Source organism: Acartia tonsa, chromosome 1 (genome assembly GCF_053477335.1).
Source record: "Acartia tonsa isolate MP-2025a chromosome 1, ASM5347733v1, whole genome shotgun sequence".
Classification (NCBI taxonomy): domain Eukaryota; kingdom Metazoa; phylum Arthropoda; class Copepoda; order Calanoida; family Acartiidae; genus Acartia; species Acartia tonsa.
Window position 1 is genome coordinate 28,777,085 of NC_137260.1, and position 19,796 is coordinate 28,796,880.

The following is a 19,796-nucleotide window of genomic DNA, read 5'->3' on the forward strand; positions in this document are numbered from 1 at the left end:
CTTGCCTTCTAGGGGCTAGTGGGGTAAAATTGCCCCCAAAACTACTAAAACTTTAAGTTCTGGATGTCTTAACCTCTTTTCGAGGAAGCTTTGTGTTTATCAAGTTCGAAATTAAATTCCTTATCATTAAACCAAAATCAAAGCGCAAATGTCGTCTTTTAGGGCTTTCCTTTCATAATGTGGCGCGGCATAGAGTGTTTGTTTATTTTGGATGCGCACGTTCTTTACTTTTGAATGAGATATGAGAGTGTGAAGATTTCGGAGAACAAAATTGGGCCTATCATTGGTCTCATTGAGTGTGAACGACCCTAGTATATCAGGGATTTGAAACCATAAGAGCTTCAGGTAGAATTTGTTAATTTGATTAAGAAGTATGGTGTATAGGACGATTATATGTAGTTTTAAAAAGGCTTTAGCCAGCTAAGCATGAAACTTAATTATGATTAATATATGTTTTAGTAATTTTTATGTGCCTTATTGTTGCATTTAACAATGATTTATTAAACCAAATAATTTTCCTTTAAAGCCAAAGTTTCCAAAGATTCTTTAACCATAAGAAAAGAAAAAGATTTTTTAGTGCTCAAAGTTTTAAGATAACGAATAATATTTTATTCTGTTTATTAATTGATCTTGTAATTTCAGGTCTTTGAAATAATTTCATCAATAAATCTATATTCAAACCTGCTGTTGAAACTTGATGGTTCCTGGTATTGGGGGTTTGTATGTTCGCCAACTGATCTCGTGAACTTCCCGCTAATTCGGAAGTCAAGCTCAACCAAAGTGTCATGGTTGAGACAATTTCAAAGTATCTGATGAATAGGCGTTAGCATTCATCAAGAGATCAATAGCATCCAGTGAATTATTGATGCAATAAACTGTGACAATTTTTCTGTGAAATAAGTACCTAGTGAATCAATATGCCACTAACCAAAAAGCAGAAAATTGAGCGAGCTATCGCTATTGGCAGTGAAAGGCTAGAAGTTTTTGATGAACAGTTAAAATTGTTTTATGACAATCTAAAAGCCTGCCAAAGTTTTAGTTCATGTGAAAATGTGAATGTAAAATCAATTCGTGACATTTTTAGTGAGGTCAAGGACCAATCTGACCTAATAAAAAGTCTAAAACCTGCCGTGGAGACTAGTGAGCTGCGCGAGTTCAAGCGTGATTTGGATGAAGCTAGTGAGCAGAAAACTGTTGCAGATAAAGTTTATGCGTCGTTGGAGCAGTGTACGAAAATTCTGTACTGGCTTGACAATGATTCAGATGACGCGAGGTCAAGCACTGTTGCCAGGAACCTTGACGTCATTGAGAAGGTGAAGATGGACATGGGAGTGCTTAAAATTTCCGTGGAGTTGCGCCAAGAAGTACGTGATATGTACCGAAGGCTTAGAGAGATGGAACGTCGTTCATCTAACCTGGATGAGAGTGGGACACCTGCCATGCTCTCCAGAAGTATGTCTGCTGTGGATATTCGGAGTTCCAACCCGCAGTATGGGCGCTGGGACAACAGTTTGTTGCCGTCGTTCGACGGTACTGACACGGATTACCCAAACTTTAAACAGGTCTTTAAGGATCTATGCTCTGGTTATGGATTTGCTGACCAGAGGTTAAGTCTGATGTTGTGTATGGAGAAGGTGATAACCAACCCGGAACTACGCAAGCAAGTGTCAGCGATTAGAGATCACAATGAACAATGGGCGTTTCTTGACCAGATGTTTTTATCAAACACTCGCCGGTTCATGAGGATTTTAACTAAGTTGAACAAGATGAAACCTGTGGATAAACCTGTGGACGTGGTTAGCGCAATTGCTACCTTCAAGAGCATGATGCAGGAGGTAGAAGCCATCGTTGGTTCTGCAGCTAAGGATTACAACCACCTAACTCTCATTCATATTTTTAAAGACAAGTGCCCTGAAAATTTGAGAGACAAAATTATGATGGAGCTAGGTAGCATGAACCAACCTAACATCCCGAAGATTGTTGAACTGCTGGAGAGGACCAGGGGTGCCATGTTGGCCGGTGATATGTCCTATGACAGTGGCGCCGGCAAGAGAAATCGTGACAGAGCTGCCGCCGCGCAAGTATCTGGCCGCAGCGACAATAAGAATGGAAAGGCTGGGAAGGACAAGGCTTCCAAGTGGAACAGTGCATGTCCTGTGGAGAGCTGCAAGGAGAAGCACCCGATTTTCCGTTGCCTCACGTTTAAGAAGATGGATGTGGTTGACCGAAAGAAAGTTGTCCAGCAGAAGAAGTTATGTGAACTCTGCTTGTGCGACGGCCATACTGCTGACAAGTGTAATAAATCTGATAAGCTTGGTGTTTGTGGTACCAATAATTGCGACAGATACCATTCCAGGTTACTCCATGAGGCTAGTGCTGGTGTGAATACAGTCTACAAGTCAAGTTCTGCACCCAGCCCCTGTACCTTCTTACTTCAGTTAGTTCCTGTTGTAGCACCTGGCGGCGGCACCTGCCACGCCACGGTAATGTTTGACTCCGGGGCAAATTTGCCACTTGTGTCTGAGAAGTTATCCAACAAGTTGAAGCTGAAATCTACCGGCAGATATACAACTATTTCTGTAGCTGATGGTAGTGAGTCTTCCTGCCGCAATGTTGTGTTTTATTTGAAGGATAGGGACGGCAATCTGAGGGAGTTTGAGGCAGCTGTCATGCCTACCCTCGGCGGGGCCAACGAGATGCGCTCGGTCCACCCCGAAACTGCCGCCGAGATATTTAAAATGCCGCCAGAAAGGTTTACATATATTAGTGGAGGCTTAGATATCATCATTGGAAATACACATCCTGACGTGTTTCCTTCAACCTACCAGAAAGTGGGCCAGTCTATGTTGTGGCGAACCATTTTTGGTAGTGGTTTTATCTGTACGAGTGCTGATGGTGGAGCTGGAGATCAAAAGTCGGCTTATAAGGCTGTCAGTGTCAGTGGAGGCACTTTGCCAGACTTTCTGACGTCTGAATCGTTTGGTGTACAGCCGCAGGCGCTTTGTCCAGGATGTACTGCTTGTCAAGAGTGCAAGGCTATGGCCGACGGCACTACCTGGGACCAGCGTGAGAGGCAGAGGATAATTGAGGCAGGTTTAACATTAGACTTGCAGTCCAACAAGTGGACAGGTCAATATGCTTATATTGAAGATCCTCACACTTTACCCTACAATGAGAGTTTAGCCCGCAAAATTGCTGAAAAGGATCGTGCCAGGATGGTCAAGGAAGGTACCTATGGAATGTATGTGGAAGTATTCAACGACGCCATAAGAAGAGGCGTTTTTCAAAAAGCCACGCCTGAAGAATTGCAGTATGAAGGACCTAAGTCTTGTTCATCAATAGTGGTTGCTTTCAAGGAGGATTCAAGTTCCACACCCATGCGATTGTGTGCAAATAGTTCTCTGACGTTCAAGGGTACCAGTTTTAATAACATAATGCTGGGAGGCCCGCCGCCAATGCAGAAGATATTTTATCATTTGATGCTTTTCCGCGGTTACAAGGTTGGTATAACCGCGGATATCTCCAAGTTTTATAACTCCATCCTGGCCACAGAGTTCGACAGCCAGATGAAGAGAGTTTTATTTTCCCCGACGCCAGATGGTCCACTTGAAATTTACCTGACCAAAGTTGTAAATTTCGGCGAGTTAGCTGCGGGAAATTTGGCAGTTACAGCCCTGAAGTTGACGTCCCGCCTGTTCGGCGGAAAGAGTGAAGCAGAGGTCAAGGAGATGTATGGAGAGGGACAAATAAACGGTAGGGAAATTGTTGCCAAACCTGAATTATGGAAGGAGCCACAAATACCTACCTACCCTGATGAGGAGTTCAAGTTACCTCAGATTCCAGTTGCAGTCAAGCTTGAGAAGCACAGCTTCATAGATGACGTTATTTCGGGAGCAGGATCGAAGCCAGAAGCCAAGGAGATGATGAAAGAGGCCGACAGGATTATCGGCAAAGGTAGTTTTTCCTTCAAACAAGTCATTTATTCTGGAGATGATTGCCAGCCTACCAAGGTTCTCGGGCTGATATGGAAGCCAGCCACCGATGTGTTGTCCATCGCCACAAGAGTCAACCAAGATGGTAAAGTCAAGGGAAGGAAGGTGAAAGAGGATGCTGATTTGTACAACCTCCAGGACGCCTTGGACGAGAATCTGACGAAGAAGATGGTCCACAGGTTCGCCGCCCAAACCTTCGACCCGATCGGGCTTTGCAGCCCTATTCTGTTGAGAATTAAACTTGTCCTGCGGAAAACATGTTTGCTGAATTTGGGCTGGCAAGATTTCATTCCAAAAAGTCTACGGGATGAGCTTGTTCAGTCGCTGGAGGACAGAGCTGAGGTCGCTAAATTGGAGTTTGACCGTTGTGTGGTCCCGGATGAACCAATTGGCCTTCCATCCTTGATGATGTTTTCGGATGGGTCATCAGAGGCTTATGCATCTAATGCATATTTGAGGTGGCCAACTAGACAAGGATTTGAAACGTTTCTGCTAGCCACCAAGTCAAGAGTTGCGCCGGTCAAGTGTGAATCAATTCCACGCCTTGAGTTGATGGGGTGCCAGATGTCCACAAGGTTGGCAAAGTCCGTCAGAGATGCCCTGCCCTTTGATATTATCAGAGTGATGTATTTTACTGATTCATCGTGTGTTTTATCACAAATAGTTTCCAACAGTGCTATGTTGAACACATTTAATTCTCATCGTATTGGAGAAATTCAATCTGCGACCAACAAGGATGACTGGAGGTGGGTCCCGGGGACGCAAAACGTTGCAGATTTGGGCACCAGAAGCACCTGCAAAGTATCAGATTTGGGACCAGGTTCCAGGTACAGATTGGGCCCAGAATGGTTGCGCCAGGATGAAAGTGCGTGGCCGGTGAAAACTGCCGAAGAAGTCAAGCAGGTTTTACCCCCAGAGGAGTTGAATACCAAAATGGTTAAGTTATGTTCAATGAAAGTTGCCGGAGAAGCCGCTGAAGATGTCTTTAGGTTTAAGCACAGGAGATCATTTGGACAGGCCAAACGTATTATGGCAGCTGTCCTGCAAGTTGCGAACACCTGGTTGAAGAAGCTAAAGAGCAGACAAGAAGGTAAGACTACAGCCGCTGGTAGTCATGTAGCAGCCGCAGATTCTGTGTACAAGCCGTCTTTGTACAATTTTATGGCGGCGGCGGAACTTTTCATTGTGTCACGAAGCCAAGAAGATGAGTGGATAAATGACGCTAAAGGCAATTATGCGTCATTAAATCCATTAGTGCATGAAGTATCATTGACCTGGCCTGTCGTTGGTTCCGGTGGAAATTATGTGACCAGGGAGATGAGGATTCTTAAAATGGTTGGTCGAGGACAGCCAGTCATTGACGCCATTACTGGCGGCCGTAAAATGATATTTGAAGACATGCCAGGTTTAATAATTTTGGAGCCTGGTAATTGGTTAGCTGCTATTTTTATGAGAGAAGCGCATGTTGAGCTTCACTCTGGTGTCCGTGGAACTTTAGCTGAGAGCCGCCGTTGGTGCTGGATTGTGAAGGCAAGGAGGTTGGCCATCATGGAAGTGAAGAAGTGTTGGCCCTGCAGTGTTGAGAGGGCTAAGGAATGTCGTGCTACCATGAAGGAGGTGTTACCTGACAAGTTGGTCCCGAGCAGGCCTTTTGAAGCTGTGCAAGTCGACCTGATGGGTCCGCTGGTTACGAGGAGAGCTGCCGCCAAAACGAGGAGTCAGACAGCAACGAAGAAGGTGTGGGTGTTCGTGGTGGTCTGCAGATTCTCAGGGGCGTTGTGGTTAGATGCCTTGGAAAAGTATGATACCAGCAGTATCCTGTTGTCCCTGCGCAAGTTGGAAGCTGTTCATTGTCTGCCGAAGATCATAGTAAGCGACATGGGCACACAATTATCCGGTGCTCGCAAGGTTTTAGAGCAGAAGTTGGGCAGCCAGGTAGAGTTTTCTTGGTCTCAGATCCCGGCCCGAGCCCACCATTATATTGGGCAGGCTGAGAAAATGGTGGGATTAACCAAGAGATTGCTGTCCAAGAAGTTGGTGAATAGTTCTGTTAATTTCAAGGAGCTCCTGGTGCTGTTGGCGGAGGTCAGCAAAATTATGAATAGCAGACCACTGACGATTGAAGCTGCGAACGACGTGGAGAATTGGCGGCTAATTACCCCTGGCCAGCTGCTGGGAAATGTTGACCGCCAGCCGTTGTGCAATGTGGCGATGAAACCGGAGGACCAAATTTCCTCCAGGTTGAAGTTGTTGGAAGATTTGTCTGCCCAGTTTTGGACTGCCTACCGCCAGGAGATCCTACCGAAGATATTGCGGATGTCCAAGTGGAAGGATGAGATGGCGGAGCCACTAACTGATGGAGATATAGTTCTGGTTACGAGTACCAATCCGCTGATGAGATGTTTGAGGATGGGCCGAGTGACGAGAATTGAGGATGGAAGAAAGACGGCAAGAGTCTTGTTCAGACTGACAGATAAATCTCCCCTAGAAGAACATGCTGTATCAGTCAGGCAGTTGTTAAAAATTATGATTAATAATTGATTCTTATTTTGTGGAAATTGAGATTTTTTTTAGTAAAAAGCCACATTTTTCATATGCCTATTTTTATGCCTAAAATAAGAATCAAATGAAATGCGATTAAATATTCTTCTATTTCATATGCTCAAATTTAATTTTATTGAGTTTAATTTCTTTTCAAAAGTACAATTCATTTTAAAACTTACCTGAAAAGTTTAACAAAAAGGAATAAATGTGTCGAGGTTGCGTGATTCGATATTTATTCTAAAAAAAAAATCAAGTATTTTTTTAGCAGATTTTTTTAAAATTATATATGAATTTCAATCAAGTAAAACATTTTTATTCAGATCAAGGAATGATTGAAAATTCATATTTAAAGTTTTTTTTTACAAAGAAAAATTGGTATTTTTTCATAATTTCAATGAAAATTCTAACGAAGATATTATTATTTTGCTATTCTGTAAGTATTAAAAAGTTTTATTGTTGATTAAGATATTACAGTTCTTATTCATTAGGTTTGAAAAACTTTCTGCCCAAGGATTTTGAAAAATTTTTTCTTACTACTCTTTTTGATGCTTAACAAATTTAGTTTTAAGTACCTATAAATCTTAATTTTCTTGTCTAAGATTTATTTCGTTTTATTTTTACAATTATTTGTTTACATTTACATTTCAACCTGATTTTGTAGGTACTTATTGATTATTAATAATGATTTATTGCCTATTGATTATGAAATGATTATTATTTAGCATAGTTGTTATATTTACAACATCATGATTAATAGGATTATCTATTTTAGGATTGTGTATGTGATCTTGTGATTGTCATGTGCATGGAATGTTGTATGGTACAAACCAATCCCCATCCTTCTATCCTAAAATGTGAGGTATTATGAGTCCTAGTGAGGAGTATAATATTGTGTATGCATTTCACGGGGTTTCATTTAGTTAGGAGCAAAATTGTCACGTTTTCGGGATGTGGCCATTCTCATGTGATTATGGTGAGTTGAGTTTAGTGAGAAATGTTGCTAGTGCTCAGCGCGAAAAAAACCTTGAATCTCGTTAAGGAAGTTAATTTGACTTTCAAACGGGGGGTGTGTCTTAACCTCTTTTCGAGGAAGCTTTGTGTTTATCAAGTTCGAAATTAAATTCCTTATCATTAAACCAAAATCAAAGCGCAAATGTCGTCTTTTAGGGCTTTCCTTTCATAATGTGGCGCGGCATAGAGTGTTTGTTTATTTTGGATGCGCACGTTCTTTACTTTTGAATGAGATATGAGAGTGTGAAGATTTCGGAGAACAAAATTGGGCCTATCATTGGTCTCATTGAGTGTGAACGACCCTAGTATATCAGGGATTTGAAACCATAAGAGCTTCAGGTAGAATTTGTTAATTTGATTAAGAAGTATGGTGTATAGGACGATTATATGTAGTTTTAAAAAGGCTTTAGCCAGCTAAGCATGAAACTTAATTATGATTAATATATGTTTTAGTAATTTTTATGTGCCTTATTGTTGCATTTAACAATGATTTATTAAACCAAATAATTTTCCTTTAAAGCCAAAGTTTCCAAAGATTCTTTAACCATAAGAAAAGAAAAAGATTTTTTAGTGCTCAAAGTTTTAAGATAACGAATAATATTTTATTCTGTTTATTAATTGATCTTGTAATTTCAGGTCTTTGAAATAATTTCATCAATAAATCTATATTCAAACCTGCTGTTGAAACTTGATGGTTCCTGGTATTGGGGGTTTGTATGTTCGCCAACTGATCTCGTGAACTTCCCGCTAATTCGGAAGTCAAGCTCAACCAAAGTGTCATGGTTGAGACACTGGACTTTCAAAAAAAATATTGGGCTGATTTTGTTAATGAAAACTTTTTTTCAAATAACTGAACTAAATCATCATTCATGAAAGTTCAACATTATATCTTTGATAATAAGCTCAGAACTTATAATATTTGTATTTGGGGGATATTTTACTCTACTAGATTCTAGAAGGAAAGTGCCAAAATGAAATCTGTAATAGCTACTTAGTTCAATTATGTGAAAAATGTTTACATCAGAAAAATTTGCTTGATATCTTTAAAAATAATCTCATAGCTTTTAATTTTAGTGTTTTAGGGGCTTTTTCCCCTCAAGCCCCTAGAAGGAAAGTGCTAAAAATAAAATCTTTAAAAGTTTTACAGGTAGATCCAATCATATAAGAAAAAAATCATTTTATAACTATAACAACAGCCAGGGCAAAATCTTTAGTTTCTATGTATCTCAATTATGTGAATAAATTTGAAATAAAAATATCATCTTGATATCTTTAAAAATAGGCTCATAACTTATAATATTTGTGTTTTGGGGGGTGTTAAAACTCACTAGTACCAAGAAGGAAAGTAGCAAAATGAAATATTTAGTGACTACTTAGCTTAATTATGCAAAGAAAAAGTTTAAAAAATTATCTTGATATCTCTAAAAATAAGCTCAGATTTTAGTGTTTTGGAGCTGTTTTACCCCACTAGCCCCTAGAAGGATAGTGCCAAAATTCAATTTTCAATATTTATACTAGTAGATTTAATCATATAAGAGATCTTACAAAAAGAATCAGGTTAATATGTATAACAACAAGCCCAAAAACATCCACAGCAAAATGTTATACTGAATTTCATTGCCTATAAGTGTATTGTATAAACTCCCCCCCCCCCCCCCCAATCCTCCTTGGTTCTTACTACAAACTATACACATTTCAAAGACTATTTTAAATAAAGCTAAAGCTGAATGTACCCAAAATATACAAATATACCTATATAAAATAATTATATAACTCCTAGGTGCTAAGCAAAACAATTTTAAAAAGGTTTGTGTAACAAGTATCAAACTTAAAATTCAAGAAAAAACTGCATTTTGAAAACTTGAGTATACTTCAGAGAATAGCTCAAAAACTAATAATAGTACAAAAACGTTATATACCAATATGAAAACTAGAGGTTATGAGCTTTCCAATGGTATGTGTAGCATTTTTATACCACTTATAGGTGCTGAGCAATGACATGTTTAAAATGTCTGTATATTTCTTTGCAGGCTTGCCAATGTGAATTTTAGGTTAAAAATAGCTAATATCTTTTTCCCGGATTTTCTCCCAAGAAGGAACGCTTTTGATTTCGTTTTTTGCATTTTTCATCAGTCTATATATGTATATATCAGAATCTGTAATAATCTCAGATAGCCCCTTTCAAAAAACTGCTTTTCCCTTCCGGCGACCAGTGTTCAGGTAATAGTATTATTTCTTTACTCTTTGAGTTTTATAACATTTAAGTTTAAAAGTAAGAATGAATTAAGTACTGCGATTAAGCTAGTAAATTTCAAAGAGGTAGAGTGTAGTAAGATAATTTATACGGTAATTGAACCCCCACCCCTCAAAAAACTATTAAAACATATACCTATCAATATCTCAATGAACTTGGACAGATAAACAATTAACAACTTCTTTTTTGCATTAATATGCTTTACTTACCTTTTAACCCATTGAATTTTTTCTTTCATATCATCTATATTGCTGGCATCAATTTTCAACTAAAAAAGAAAATATTTTACATTATTATGTTAAAGATGAACATTTCAAACCACATTACACGTCTAAAAACTTTCTTATTAAGTACATAAAAATGGATGTAATAAATTTAATATGTATGCTATAATTCCGTTAACCATAAAATACTATCTATAATACAAAGTAGAATGATGTCTGTCCGTCTGCCCGTCCCTTAAGATCTCGGTAACCGATCGGATTCTACTCTTCAGGGTATATACCTACTGGTCCTGTGGTGGTTTTAGGCTATTTTCTTGGGGGGGTGGGACACCCCAAACCACCCAAAAATGTAAAAACCCTCCATGATTTATTTTTTATTTTTAAAAATTAGTGGTGGAGTGGGGGCTTCTCTACAGGTACTTAATTTTTTTTTAATTTTAAAATTAGTGGTGGAGTTGGAGCATCTCCAGAGGTACTTAATTTTTTTCTTTCATTAATTACCTCTGAAGATTTCCTTGGTCCTTTTACGAATTTCGCCAAAATTTTTATTTTGATCACCTCTTGGGGCAAAGCCCCTAGAGGCTAGGGGCGAAACCGCTAGTGATTGAATATTTCACTAAAGTTTGAGGCAACATTTTTTAGCAGGTTCTAAATTAACAAAATATATGATTTTGCATATTGGCTATAATTAATTTAAAACTAATATCTGAGCTATCATGTAAGTATTCATTCTTGCTTTTGTTTAATTTTGCACATCCAAAACTTTTTTTTTGCAATGGCAAGTTATGTTTTAATTTTGCCAACTTTCTCTCTCCAACTTTTAGAAGTGATAATGACCAATCAAACTTTCAAACAAAATTTCACTGCTCTTTTTTAACTAAAATGTTTCAGCATATTTGGAATTTTATGCATGTTGAGTTGTTTAGATTTCAGCCCAACCTTTTATCTTATTACTTTAAAACCAATGTTATTTTTAAATTTTTAAACATATAGACAAACCAACATAGAGATTGTAATGTAGATTCCTATTTTATGAAATAAATACCACTGGTATACTTTTCTCATTTTCATTTGTAGCAGCTGAATTCTCATTCTAATAAAAATCAAAAAAACAAGTAATTATTGTCCTACAGGATTGATTATTAATCTAATTAATAGCAAAATAACGCCAGACTGATAAGACCTGATTTATGACCAAAGGATCAAGGTAGGATCTCAGGAAACTATTTACTTCTTCTAAACAAATAATGAGTATAGGCAAAATATAAGCAAAATCTAAATTTGTTTTTTTACTATGTAATTTTGTAATAAAGATGTCATAAGTTTAATTAATTGGTAATAGGAAATTTGTATTTGAAAAGAGGGTGCTGAGATAACGATTGTTAAATGTTAAAAACGAATTACTGCCTGGCAGCTACAAATTTAACTACAATTCTGTTTTCAGTTTTTATTACAAATATGGTTGCAAAGACTTGTCAAGTGTCTAAGCCAGGGATAAGGGATGGGAAACCTGACCGAAAATTAGGTCTCAGCCTCCTTTTTAAAGTGATGGGGCAACTTTTCTTTTTTGCCTATAAAATCAACTCATTTTCGCCAGTTCATTATTGGCTGTAGGCTAATATCCAATAGCCTGAAACTTGCTTTTAGCATTAACCAATTATTAATAACAAACGCGTCCCCCAGTTCATTATTGGCTAAATTAATTCAAGCAAACATAAATTTCTGCTATTAGAAAGACAACAATGGAAAGTTTCTGCTATCAGAAGGACAACAATATATATGACGTTCAATCACATCAACTTATTATTAAATCTACACATTAATAAATGTCCATATAGCAAAACATAAATTGAGAGATCGTTTTTTGAAGACTGAGTAGGATTCAACATTTTATACTTTAGAACAATGTGAAAAACTCATTGTCTTTAGACAATTTAAAAGTTACATTTCATGTGGAATTGATAACCCACCTAAATGATTACAAATACAAAACTAGTTCAATATGTAAATAAAAGTGTACTGTGTTTTGTTAAAAAAAAATTTTCATTAATTTTGGTAAAAATTATTGCACACTTAATTGAACTTTTCTGTTAATATTTAACGTAAAATAAATTTTTTTAAAAATTCTTAATTTATATGTATGCTATGGAACAATTAGTTGATAGAATGTTACCCATGTACTTATTCAAATCTACTTAATTTATTTATTAAAGCTGGGGGGCTAAAGCGGTGTTTATTTCTAAATACAAATTTTGGGGTGAAGTAGATCCCCCCTTAACCCTTACAGATCGGGGGGGGGGGGTCATATTGACCCCCCCCTCTAGTTTTTTCAATGTCATTTTTTTTGTAGGTAAGATAGAGAGTTGTGACTTCATGACTTTTTAAGTTTAGTAATTATACGTTGGCAAGAGTTGATCTTATAAGGATAGCTGGTCTGTGTCGGTCGTGGTGTCCGGTCAAAGTCGGTTGGGTAGCAACAAAATTAAAAAAAAATTCTAAATAAATCTTAATTTCTACATTATGATTTTTTTGTATAAGGTAGAAACCTAAAATTTTTTTGGTGAATACTTAGATATCAATGACCTTATGAGAAAAGTGGTGTTATGACCGTTTGACCGCTCCCTGACCGACTTTATGACCGATTTTTGTCCGGCTTTTACTACAGACATATATCATGAATATCGTGGCTTCTATTACAGCTAGTGACCTATAATTTTTTTTGGTAAATCCTTGAGCAACAATAAACAGATAAAAATAATAATTGGTGCCGCCAACCGCCGTTTTACCGCCGTAACCGCCGAAAATGGCGGTTTCCGTTATTTGCCGTTTTTCGGCGATGATCAGAAAAAGTAATTTTTTTATTATGAAAAATAAAAGTTCGTCCTAAAATTTGGCCATCCTAGCAGCAAAATTGGCCGCTCTTCAGCTGTTTTAAAATTTAGCGGCTGGCCGCTAAAAAGCGGCTAAGGAGCGGCCTGACTGCTATGACTAGAAAAAGTAATTTTCTCTAAAAATACACATGAACCACCAGAAAAAAATTTTACGTCTTTATCTGTAACAGAAGCCGAGATAGAGGGGGGGGTCAATATGACCCCCCCCCCCCCCCCCCCCCCCCGATCTATTAAGGTGGGAATAGGGGCCCGATCTGTAAGGGTTAAAATGTTTGAAAATAAATCAGATTTAACCATCTCAAAAAAAACTTTTTTTTTAAATGGGGGGGTTGGGGGTTGGCGAAGTAATAACGGGATTCTACTTAAAACCACTAACATATTGGTTCTTTGGAAAGTTTTTATTATATTTTATGATTGGTGAAATCAACTACCTGAATTCTATTCTATACTTTTTTTCTTTGCATTCATATAATAGCTATTTCATCATTGTTCATAGTTTTCAAATCTAACTACTGCGTCATCCCGAAACTAGTTTTTTAGGCCTAGTTGGAAAATAGGCCTGGAATAATATTTTCTTACGTTTCCCATCCCTTATCCCTGGTCTAAGCTTGAACAAGAAAATTGGCGAAAAAACTTTGAAATAAAATATTCTTTTGTTTGTTTGTTCATATTTTACATATTAATTAAAGGGGGAAAGTCTACACTCCACTATAGTGTCTGTATACAGACAGAAAGCACTCAGTTACTATTATATAAGTGTTTCTTTATAAACCTATGAAATAATACCTAAAGTGGATAGTAAATTAATGATCTTATTGTTTACTTCATAGGATCCAGAGTCTCTATTATCTAAATAGCAAAATGGTCATTAGTAGAATGCAATTTTAGAATCTTAACATAAATGCAACATACATGATTATCAGTACAAAAATCTTTGTTAAAAATCACAAAAAGACATAAAATTTTAGGGTAAATGAAATTGCCCAGGGAAATTTAGGCATTAAATTACGGAATGGATCTCACATAGAAGCTGAGTAAACCATTTTTTCATATATCAGATAGAAGGAGGAAATAGCCCATAGTATTAGTAAGTATAACTGTATAATATATAGCTTCGCTACTATTAACAAGATATGAAGACCAAACTATCTAAAGACTTGTAGAGAAGCTTTGTTAAAATTATCTTTAAGAACAACTCACAAAAAGTCTCTGCTCTATGGGGACAGATATTTTAATGGCATTTTACATTTATAAAAAAAACTGAGGCTCTTAAGTCCATATGACTCTACTACATAATGCCATATATCTCAATTACGAAGAGACAAAGTGAGTTATAGAGTAGCTTTGCTACTAAAAACTATTGCTCTACTTACCTATTCCAACATTATTTCCTTCAAAGTCCAAAAATATGGTGGATGTTTTTGGCTCTTCACCTACTTCAAAATAAAAGGTTAGCATGTAGTACACGTAAGCTTGATTGCACTATTTCACATAGCAGCTATAAGACAGGTTATGCCAGGGAGGAAGGGAATATTGGACTATAAATTATATCTTATACAATGCAATGGCTCAAAACGTTGGGTAGTTGTAATACATTTTGATTCTTTGGTTCAAAACTAGTAGTCATATAACTCAAATCTACAAAAGTGGTAATATTATTTATCACAATTGGGAATGTGTATAAATTCACCATCCATCGTCTTATCTCTAGATCCATGGGTTATGCCGTATTAGATAAAATTCAATTCTTGTAAAGGTTGTATTACGCAATTACCATAAGGAAAAATTTGTGTGAGTTCAATCCTTGGGAGCAATTAAAATGGAATAAAAATAAGAAAGAACTTATTTATAAGAATGTGCCTTTAGAAAAGCTTTTTTGTAGGTGTGTCAGTTTTCCTTCTGTATTTTGTAAGGACAGATAACACATTATGAAATAAATATTAAAAGTTAACAATTTTAAATCATTAACAGACGAATAAATAAACAGTTGTTTTAAGAAATACAAAAACACATTTATGACAGACATACAGACGAACATTTTGAAATATATAGTAGCTTTGCTACTTAAACGCAAAAAAATTATCTCATCCTACTAAATATTTCCTTATATATATAGAAAAACTACACAGTAAACAAATTAAGATTAAAAAGTAGCTTTACGCCCAAAGATTTATCTATTTTTACCTGATGTACACATCTTCATGATAACCAAAAGGTTCCCCATTTTTATTTTTATTTCTGTAATAACATATTATTAATATTGGAAGGGAGGGAGGAATCAAACAATACAGTGACCGAGATAGCGAGACCCATAGAACCTTCCTTACGAGATAGAAATATTTAATTATTGTACATATATTGCACCAAATAACTTATATCATTTAACTCGTTAACTGTAGAATTAAAAAGTAAACTAAATCGTAATGATAAGAAAGGAAGTAAAAAGCCTTATCAAATTTGAATTAAATATTTGTTTTGTCGCCGCGCTCTTGAAAATATTTCATGTTGAGTACAAAAAAATTGTAGTAAAGCAGCTGCTTTATACTTTACTAGTCAGCAGCGCCCCTAGCATATAAGAGCTCTTATTAGAATGGACAGAGAAAAATTGCTTATACTATCCCTTTTGAGTTTTAAGTCCCATTTCAGGTTAGGAAGGGTATGTCGACCACTTTCAATTTTAATTTTAAAAGAATTTTTTTCTAGCGGTAATTCCTCTTGAGAGGTTGGTGGTACCTTCCCCCAAAATTGTTATAAACCTTCCCAGGACCTATGATAAGCTACATTGTAAAGGAAAACCATACCGGAGCAGCGGTTAGCAAGTTTCACAAACTGACAGAAAACACATAAACCTTCTGTTACTTTATTATGTAGATTACCCTGTAGTTACTCCGATACAGGAAATATCATGAATTTAATAATGCGCAAATAATGAACAAAATTTCCTTGTTTTTCTCTTTATCTTTTTTCTGCATTATTTAGTAATGATGCTTCAATTGAACAAGGATGACAATGTACATAAAAGGGACAAACAACTATTTGAGAAATGTTGGAGGACGTCTATCTGCCTGTCCGTCTAAAGTTTAAGATCTCGGCAATCACTGGACCGACAAGGTTGTGTTTCTTAGACAACTACTCTAGCCTGTGGTGGTTTCAAGCTATTTTCACAGGGCTGGGACACTCCCCACTAGAAAAAAATGTCCCTTCCCCCTAATTTTTAAAAAGCTTTTTATGAGCAAAGAAACTAAACCAAGAATGGTTGTGCAGCTAAGTTATATAGCAATCAAGATTAGCTATATTCTTAATAGAGTGGCAATTATTCCTGGTTGCAATTAAGTATGTTCTCTAGATATTCCTCCTAATAAGATGATACTTAATTAACGCACAACATTCTTGTGTGGTGATTGCAAGGGTGTGTGTGTGTTTGTGTGATGTTACTAAGTATATATTGTAGGTGAAGTTTTCTGTCAATTAGTAATATTTATTAATTTTAATCTACAGAAATACTAATGGGTTGTGTAAATAAATTTATAATCCATTACCTAAAAATTAAAGATTTCTGGAAATGACCTCTAGACAGCTAACTTTCTTTGATTACAAGAACCTTGCCTAAAATTTCTAAATGTTGTAATGCGTTGCTTCTGTTTAGGGTTAACTCTCCCTTACTCCTAGTGTAACAGTCAGGCGTCTTTCCTAGCAAAAGCAGAATATAATTTTAATAGGTATTCATCTTTGCTTCTATTTATTTCTTTTCCATGTCATTTTGTATGACACCCGCCATATTTGTTTAATTAGTCCTTTTGTAAAGTTGCCAACATGAAAGCTTTAGAAGTGGACAATTTGTAAGTATGAATCTGCAAGCATCATGGATTCAGTGATGGGTAAGTGGAAGATAAAGTAAACAATGAAATGGTTGAAGAAAATATTTTGTAATAATAAACTTTCAAACAGTATAGAGATAATTTTGGGATAGGTTAATGAATAATGAATCAACTTTACCCATTTTCTAGGCCTTTCCATGCATGGATAATTAATGAGGGAGAAGAAAATTCCGGTTAAATTAATCCACGGCTCTATAAATTACTTAATCATAATAGTCCATAAAGTGAATTTCATGCATAAAATATGGGGGAAGGGGGATAATCAAATATACCCAAAGAAAAATAAAATTCTTAGTCAAAGGTAATAAGTAAAAATTATAAAGATCTACATATATAAATTATGAAAGGAAAAGAAAGTAAAACATGAAAAATTATTATAAAGACATTCAAAACAAAAACTATTAAACTAGGAAAACAATAAAAAATTATTCACATTTTTAATAAAAGTCTTTTAATTTGTCCTCTTTTATACAAATATTAATATATGTTCAGGTCAAGCAATTTTATATTCTATATTCAGTTCAGATTCCAAAGTTAAACAAAATTTTCCTTTATTTTCCTTAGAAAGTATTATTACCCTACCAGTGGCGACCAAGCTTTTTTTTGTTGGGTGGGTGGTAAAATTTTTATAAGGGGGAGGGGGGTAAAATGGCGGGCCGAAATTTTGTTTACCCCCCCTAAAATCTGTTAGCAGGGGTAAATTTTGTTTACCCCCCCCAAAAAAATTTACCCCCGGGGTAAAATTTTTTTTGGGGGAGGGGTAATTTGAATTTTATTAAATATTTAGTATCACAAATTTTTTTGTTAGAGATTTTTTACCCCCCCAAAATTGTTTGGGGGGGTAAATACCCCTCCTAAATAGTTGGGGGTGCCTATGGCACCCCCAAATTCGTTCTGAGGGGGGGGGGGGTAATCCCCACTTTACCCCCCCCCCCTTGGACGTCTATGTACCCTACCTGACCTGTAGTAATAATGTCATTAAATTTGTTTGTCAGCAGTTTTTTACGAAAGAAGAACATTTAGATTTTTAATTAGTTTTTTTTACAAAAAAAATAATTAGAATCCTATCTATCTACTAGTGGCTAAAGAAAGATCTTGTATACGTGTAGATGATTTGTGTAATATTTTCATGAAAGCTTGGTTTTACTTCAGATCAGGTTTTAGGCTATTTTACGGAGGATGCCTAAGATAAATTTTCACCCTCTTCCTGGACCGCAAGTGATGAGATCACAAGCATAATAAATCATATATTTTATATCCAATACTATCTGATTTTATATTTTGTGTCTTAATATATATTGGTTAGCTTGCCAAAGTAAACACTCTACCACTTTAAAGTATTCATGGAGAAACGGATGATTAAAAACAATTTTAGAATTGTATAGCTACTCCGTAAGTAGGCTAGTTCGTTAGTTAGTTTAAAATTTTAGAAGGCAAATACTTTTAAATACTTTAATAATAAAGTTGACCAGCTTCTCTATAATAATGTTATGTCCGTCTGCATGTTACATACGTTTGTCCTTCAACACACTATTCCACGTATTAACACACACCTGTACAGACCAACACATTGACACATACGTTTATTTTAAGATAGATAATCTGATTTAGAATATATAAACTTTTATTTTTGTAATTTTTAACAGAATATTTTTACTGTGCTGCCTTTGGCTATAACTGTCATTGTTAGCAAGGACGTTCAAGCTTTTTTTGATATTACATTATTAATTAAAATATTTAATTTTTTCTAGTACTCAGTAGACCGACTTGAGCCCATGATCAAGGTTAAGATGTTTACATCATATTTTCAACAACATTTTCAAGTATCTTTAAATCAAATCTCCACTACAACTACTGAAAAAAATAGAGAATTGCGTTATGTATCAAATCGATCCAGATATCTTTTGCTTAAAAAACTGTTTGATGCTTCTTTATCACTATAATATTGAGAATATCAAAAAGTGCAAGAGTTATATGCAAATTAAAAGCATTACAAGAACGATATTGTACATTGGTAGAACATCAGAATAAATCAAACTTTTAAAAAACTTGAAGTTTTTCTGTTGTACTAGTCTAAATAATTCGACTTAACGTCATAAAAAATAGCAAACATAATTAGAAAAGACAGATATGCTGTCACATATGTGTTACAGAGAAGCTTCGCAGCCTAAATAAAATTGTGCATGCCCGCAATTAAGGTGCTTCAAGCTTGTGTCGACTTTAATTTATTGCCAACTCAAGATTTGAACAGATTCGCTTAAGGAAAGAGGGCTCGACACCCGCAAATTGCAAATTGATGAAAAGTTCAACAAAATTGGTTAATCGGCACTTTCCCTTTGATTGGAAATAAGTTTTTTAGTATTTTCCTTATTGCCCCCTGCAGGGAAACCTTAATACAAAGGGAGCTATACCTGCGGTCCCTGATCCTTCGAGGTTACCATGTACACTATAAAACCTAGCCTAACCTGACTGAATAATTTGGCTAGAATTTGTATGGTCTAAAAGTTGTGCCGAAGCTCCTGATTGCTTAAAAATTAGCTGCGGCTGTCGAGACTTGTATGGGACAACTTTAATCCTGAATTTGTTTATTTACTGTGTGCTGGATTTGTGAGAATTGTACATAAAAATTTCCAGATATTTGGATCTGAATAAAATTTCCCTAAAACTCCCCCATGTTGATGGAAATTCAAAAAAGACTGACAACATATTTAAGTAGCGAAGCACCAAAAATCATTGAATAGACATTTGGACAAAGTTAGTTATAGAGAAGATGTTTAATTGCTATAACAAAGAAAGAGAGATAATATGATAAAAACTCACAGAAAATCACGAAACTCTCAAAAATAAGGTTTATGTCTTTAGAGGCTTGACTTAAGTAGCGGCCGAAAAAATCACATTTACTATAGCGTAACCATCTTTAATAATATTTTGAGTATTTGAAATTTCATTCTCACATAAACGACCCCTTAAATAGTGGATGTAAATATTCTTTTTTTCTCCCC

The 19,796-nt window shown here is 35.9% G+C and overlaps 3 protein-coding genes and 1 long non-coding RNA gene across 5 annotated transcripts in view; 2 read left to right on the forward strand and 2 right to left on the reverse strand.

Annotated features, from left to right (window-relative positions):
- The window catches only part of shop (sulfite oxidase), a 102,112-nt gene that overhangs the window by 35,578 nt on the left and 46,738 nt on the right, over window positions 1–19,796 (reverse strand). The window lies entirely within an intron of this gene.
- The window catches only part of LOC145317039 (uncharacterized), a 79,519-nt gene that overhangs the window by 13,003 nt on the left and 46,720 nt on the right, over window positions 1–19,796 (reverse strand). Inside the window, exons 1-6 of one of the 2 annotated variants that reach the window (XM_080157925.1) lie at window positions 15,101–15,153; window positions 14,290–14,349; window positions 13,703–13,765; window positions 11,209–11,261; window positions 11,071–11,118; window positions 10,011–10,069 (exon numbers count right to left, since the gene is read on the reverse strand). In XM_080157925.1, the coding sequence (XP_080014051.1) occupies window positions 10,011–10,069; window positions 11,071–11,118; window positions 11,209–11,261; window positions 13,703–13,765; window positions 14,290–14,349; window positions 15,101–15,140 (323 nt within the window). In that variant the 5' untranslated portion in view covers window positions 15,141–15,153. Of the gene's footprint in view, window positions 1–10,010; window positions 10,070–11,070; window positions 11,119–11,208; window positions 11,262–13,702; window positions 13,766–14,289; window positions 14,353–15,100; window positions 15,154–19,796 lie in introns of those variants that run through there. The other variant, XM_080157916.1, reaches the window with a different exon arrangement.
- LOC145316869 (uncharacterized) lies at window positions 72–7,263 on the forward strand. The gene is made up of 3 exons (XM_080157689.1): window positions 72–345; window positions 643–3,129; window positions 7,259–7,263. The coding sequence occupies exons 2-3, from the start codon at window positions 918–920 to the stop codon at window positions 7,261–7,263; spliced, it is 2,217 nt and encodes a 738-aa protein (XP_080013815.1). The 5' UTR covers window positions 72–345; window positions 643–917.
- On the forward strand, window positions 7,276–8,221 carry LOC145317061 (uncharacterized). The gene is made up of 2 exons (XR_013878876.1): window positions 7,276–7,886; window positions 8,184–8,221. It is a non-coding gene; the product is annotated as an uncharacterized LOC145317061 (long non-coding RNA).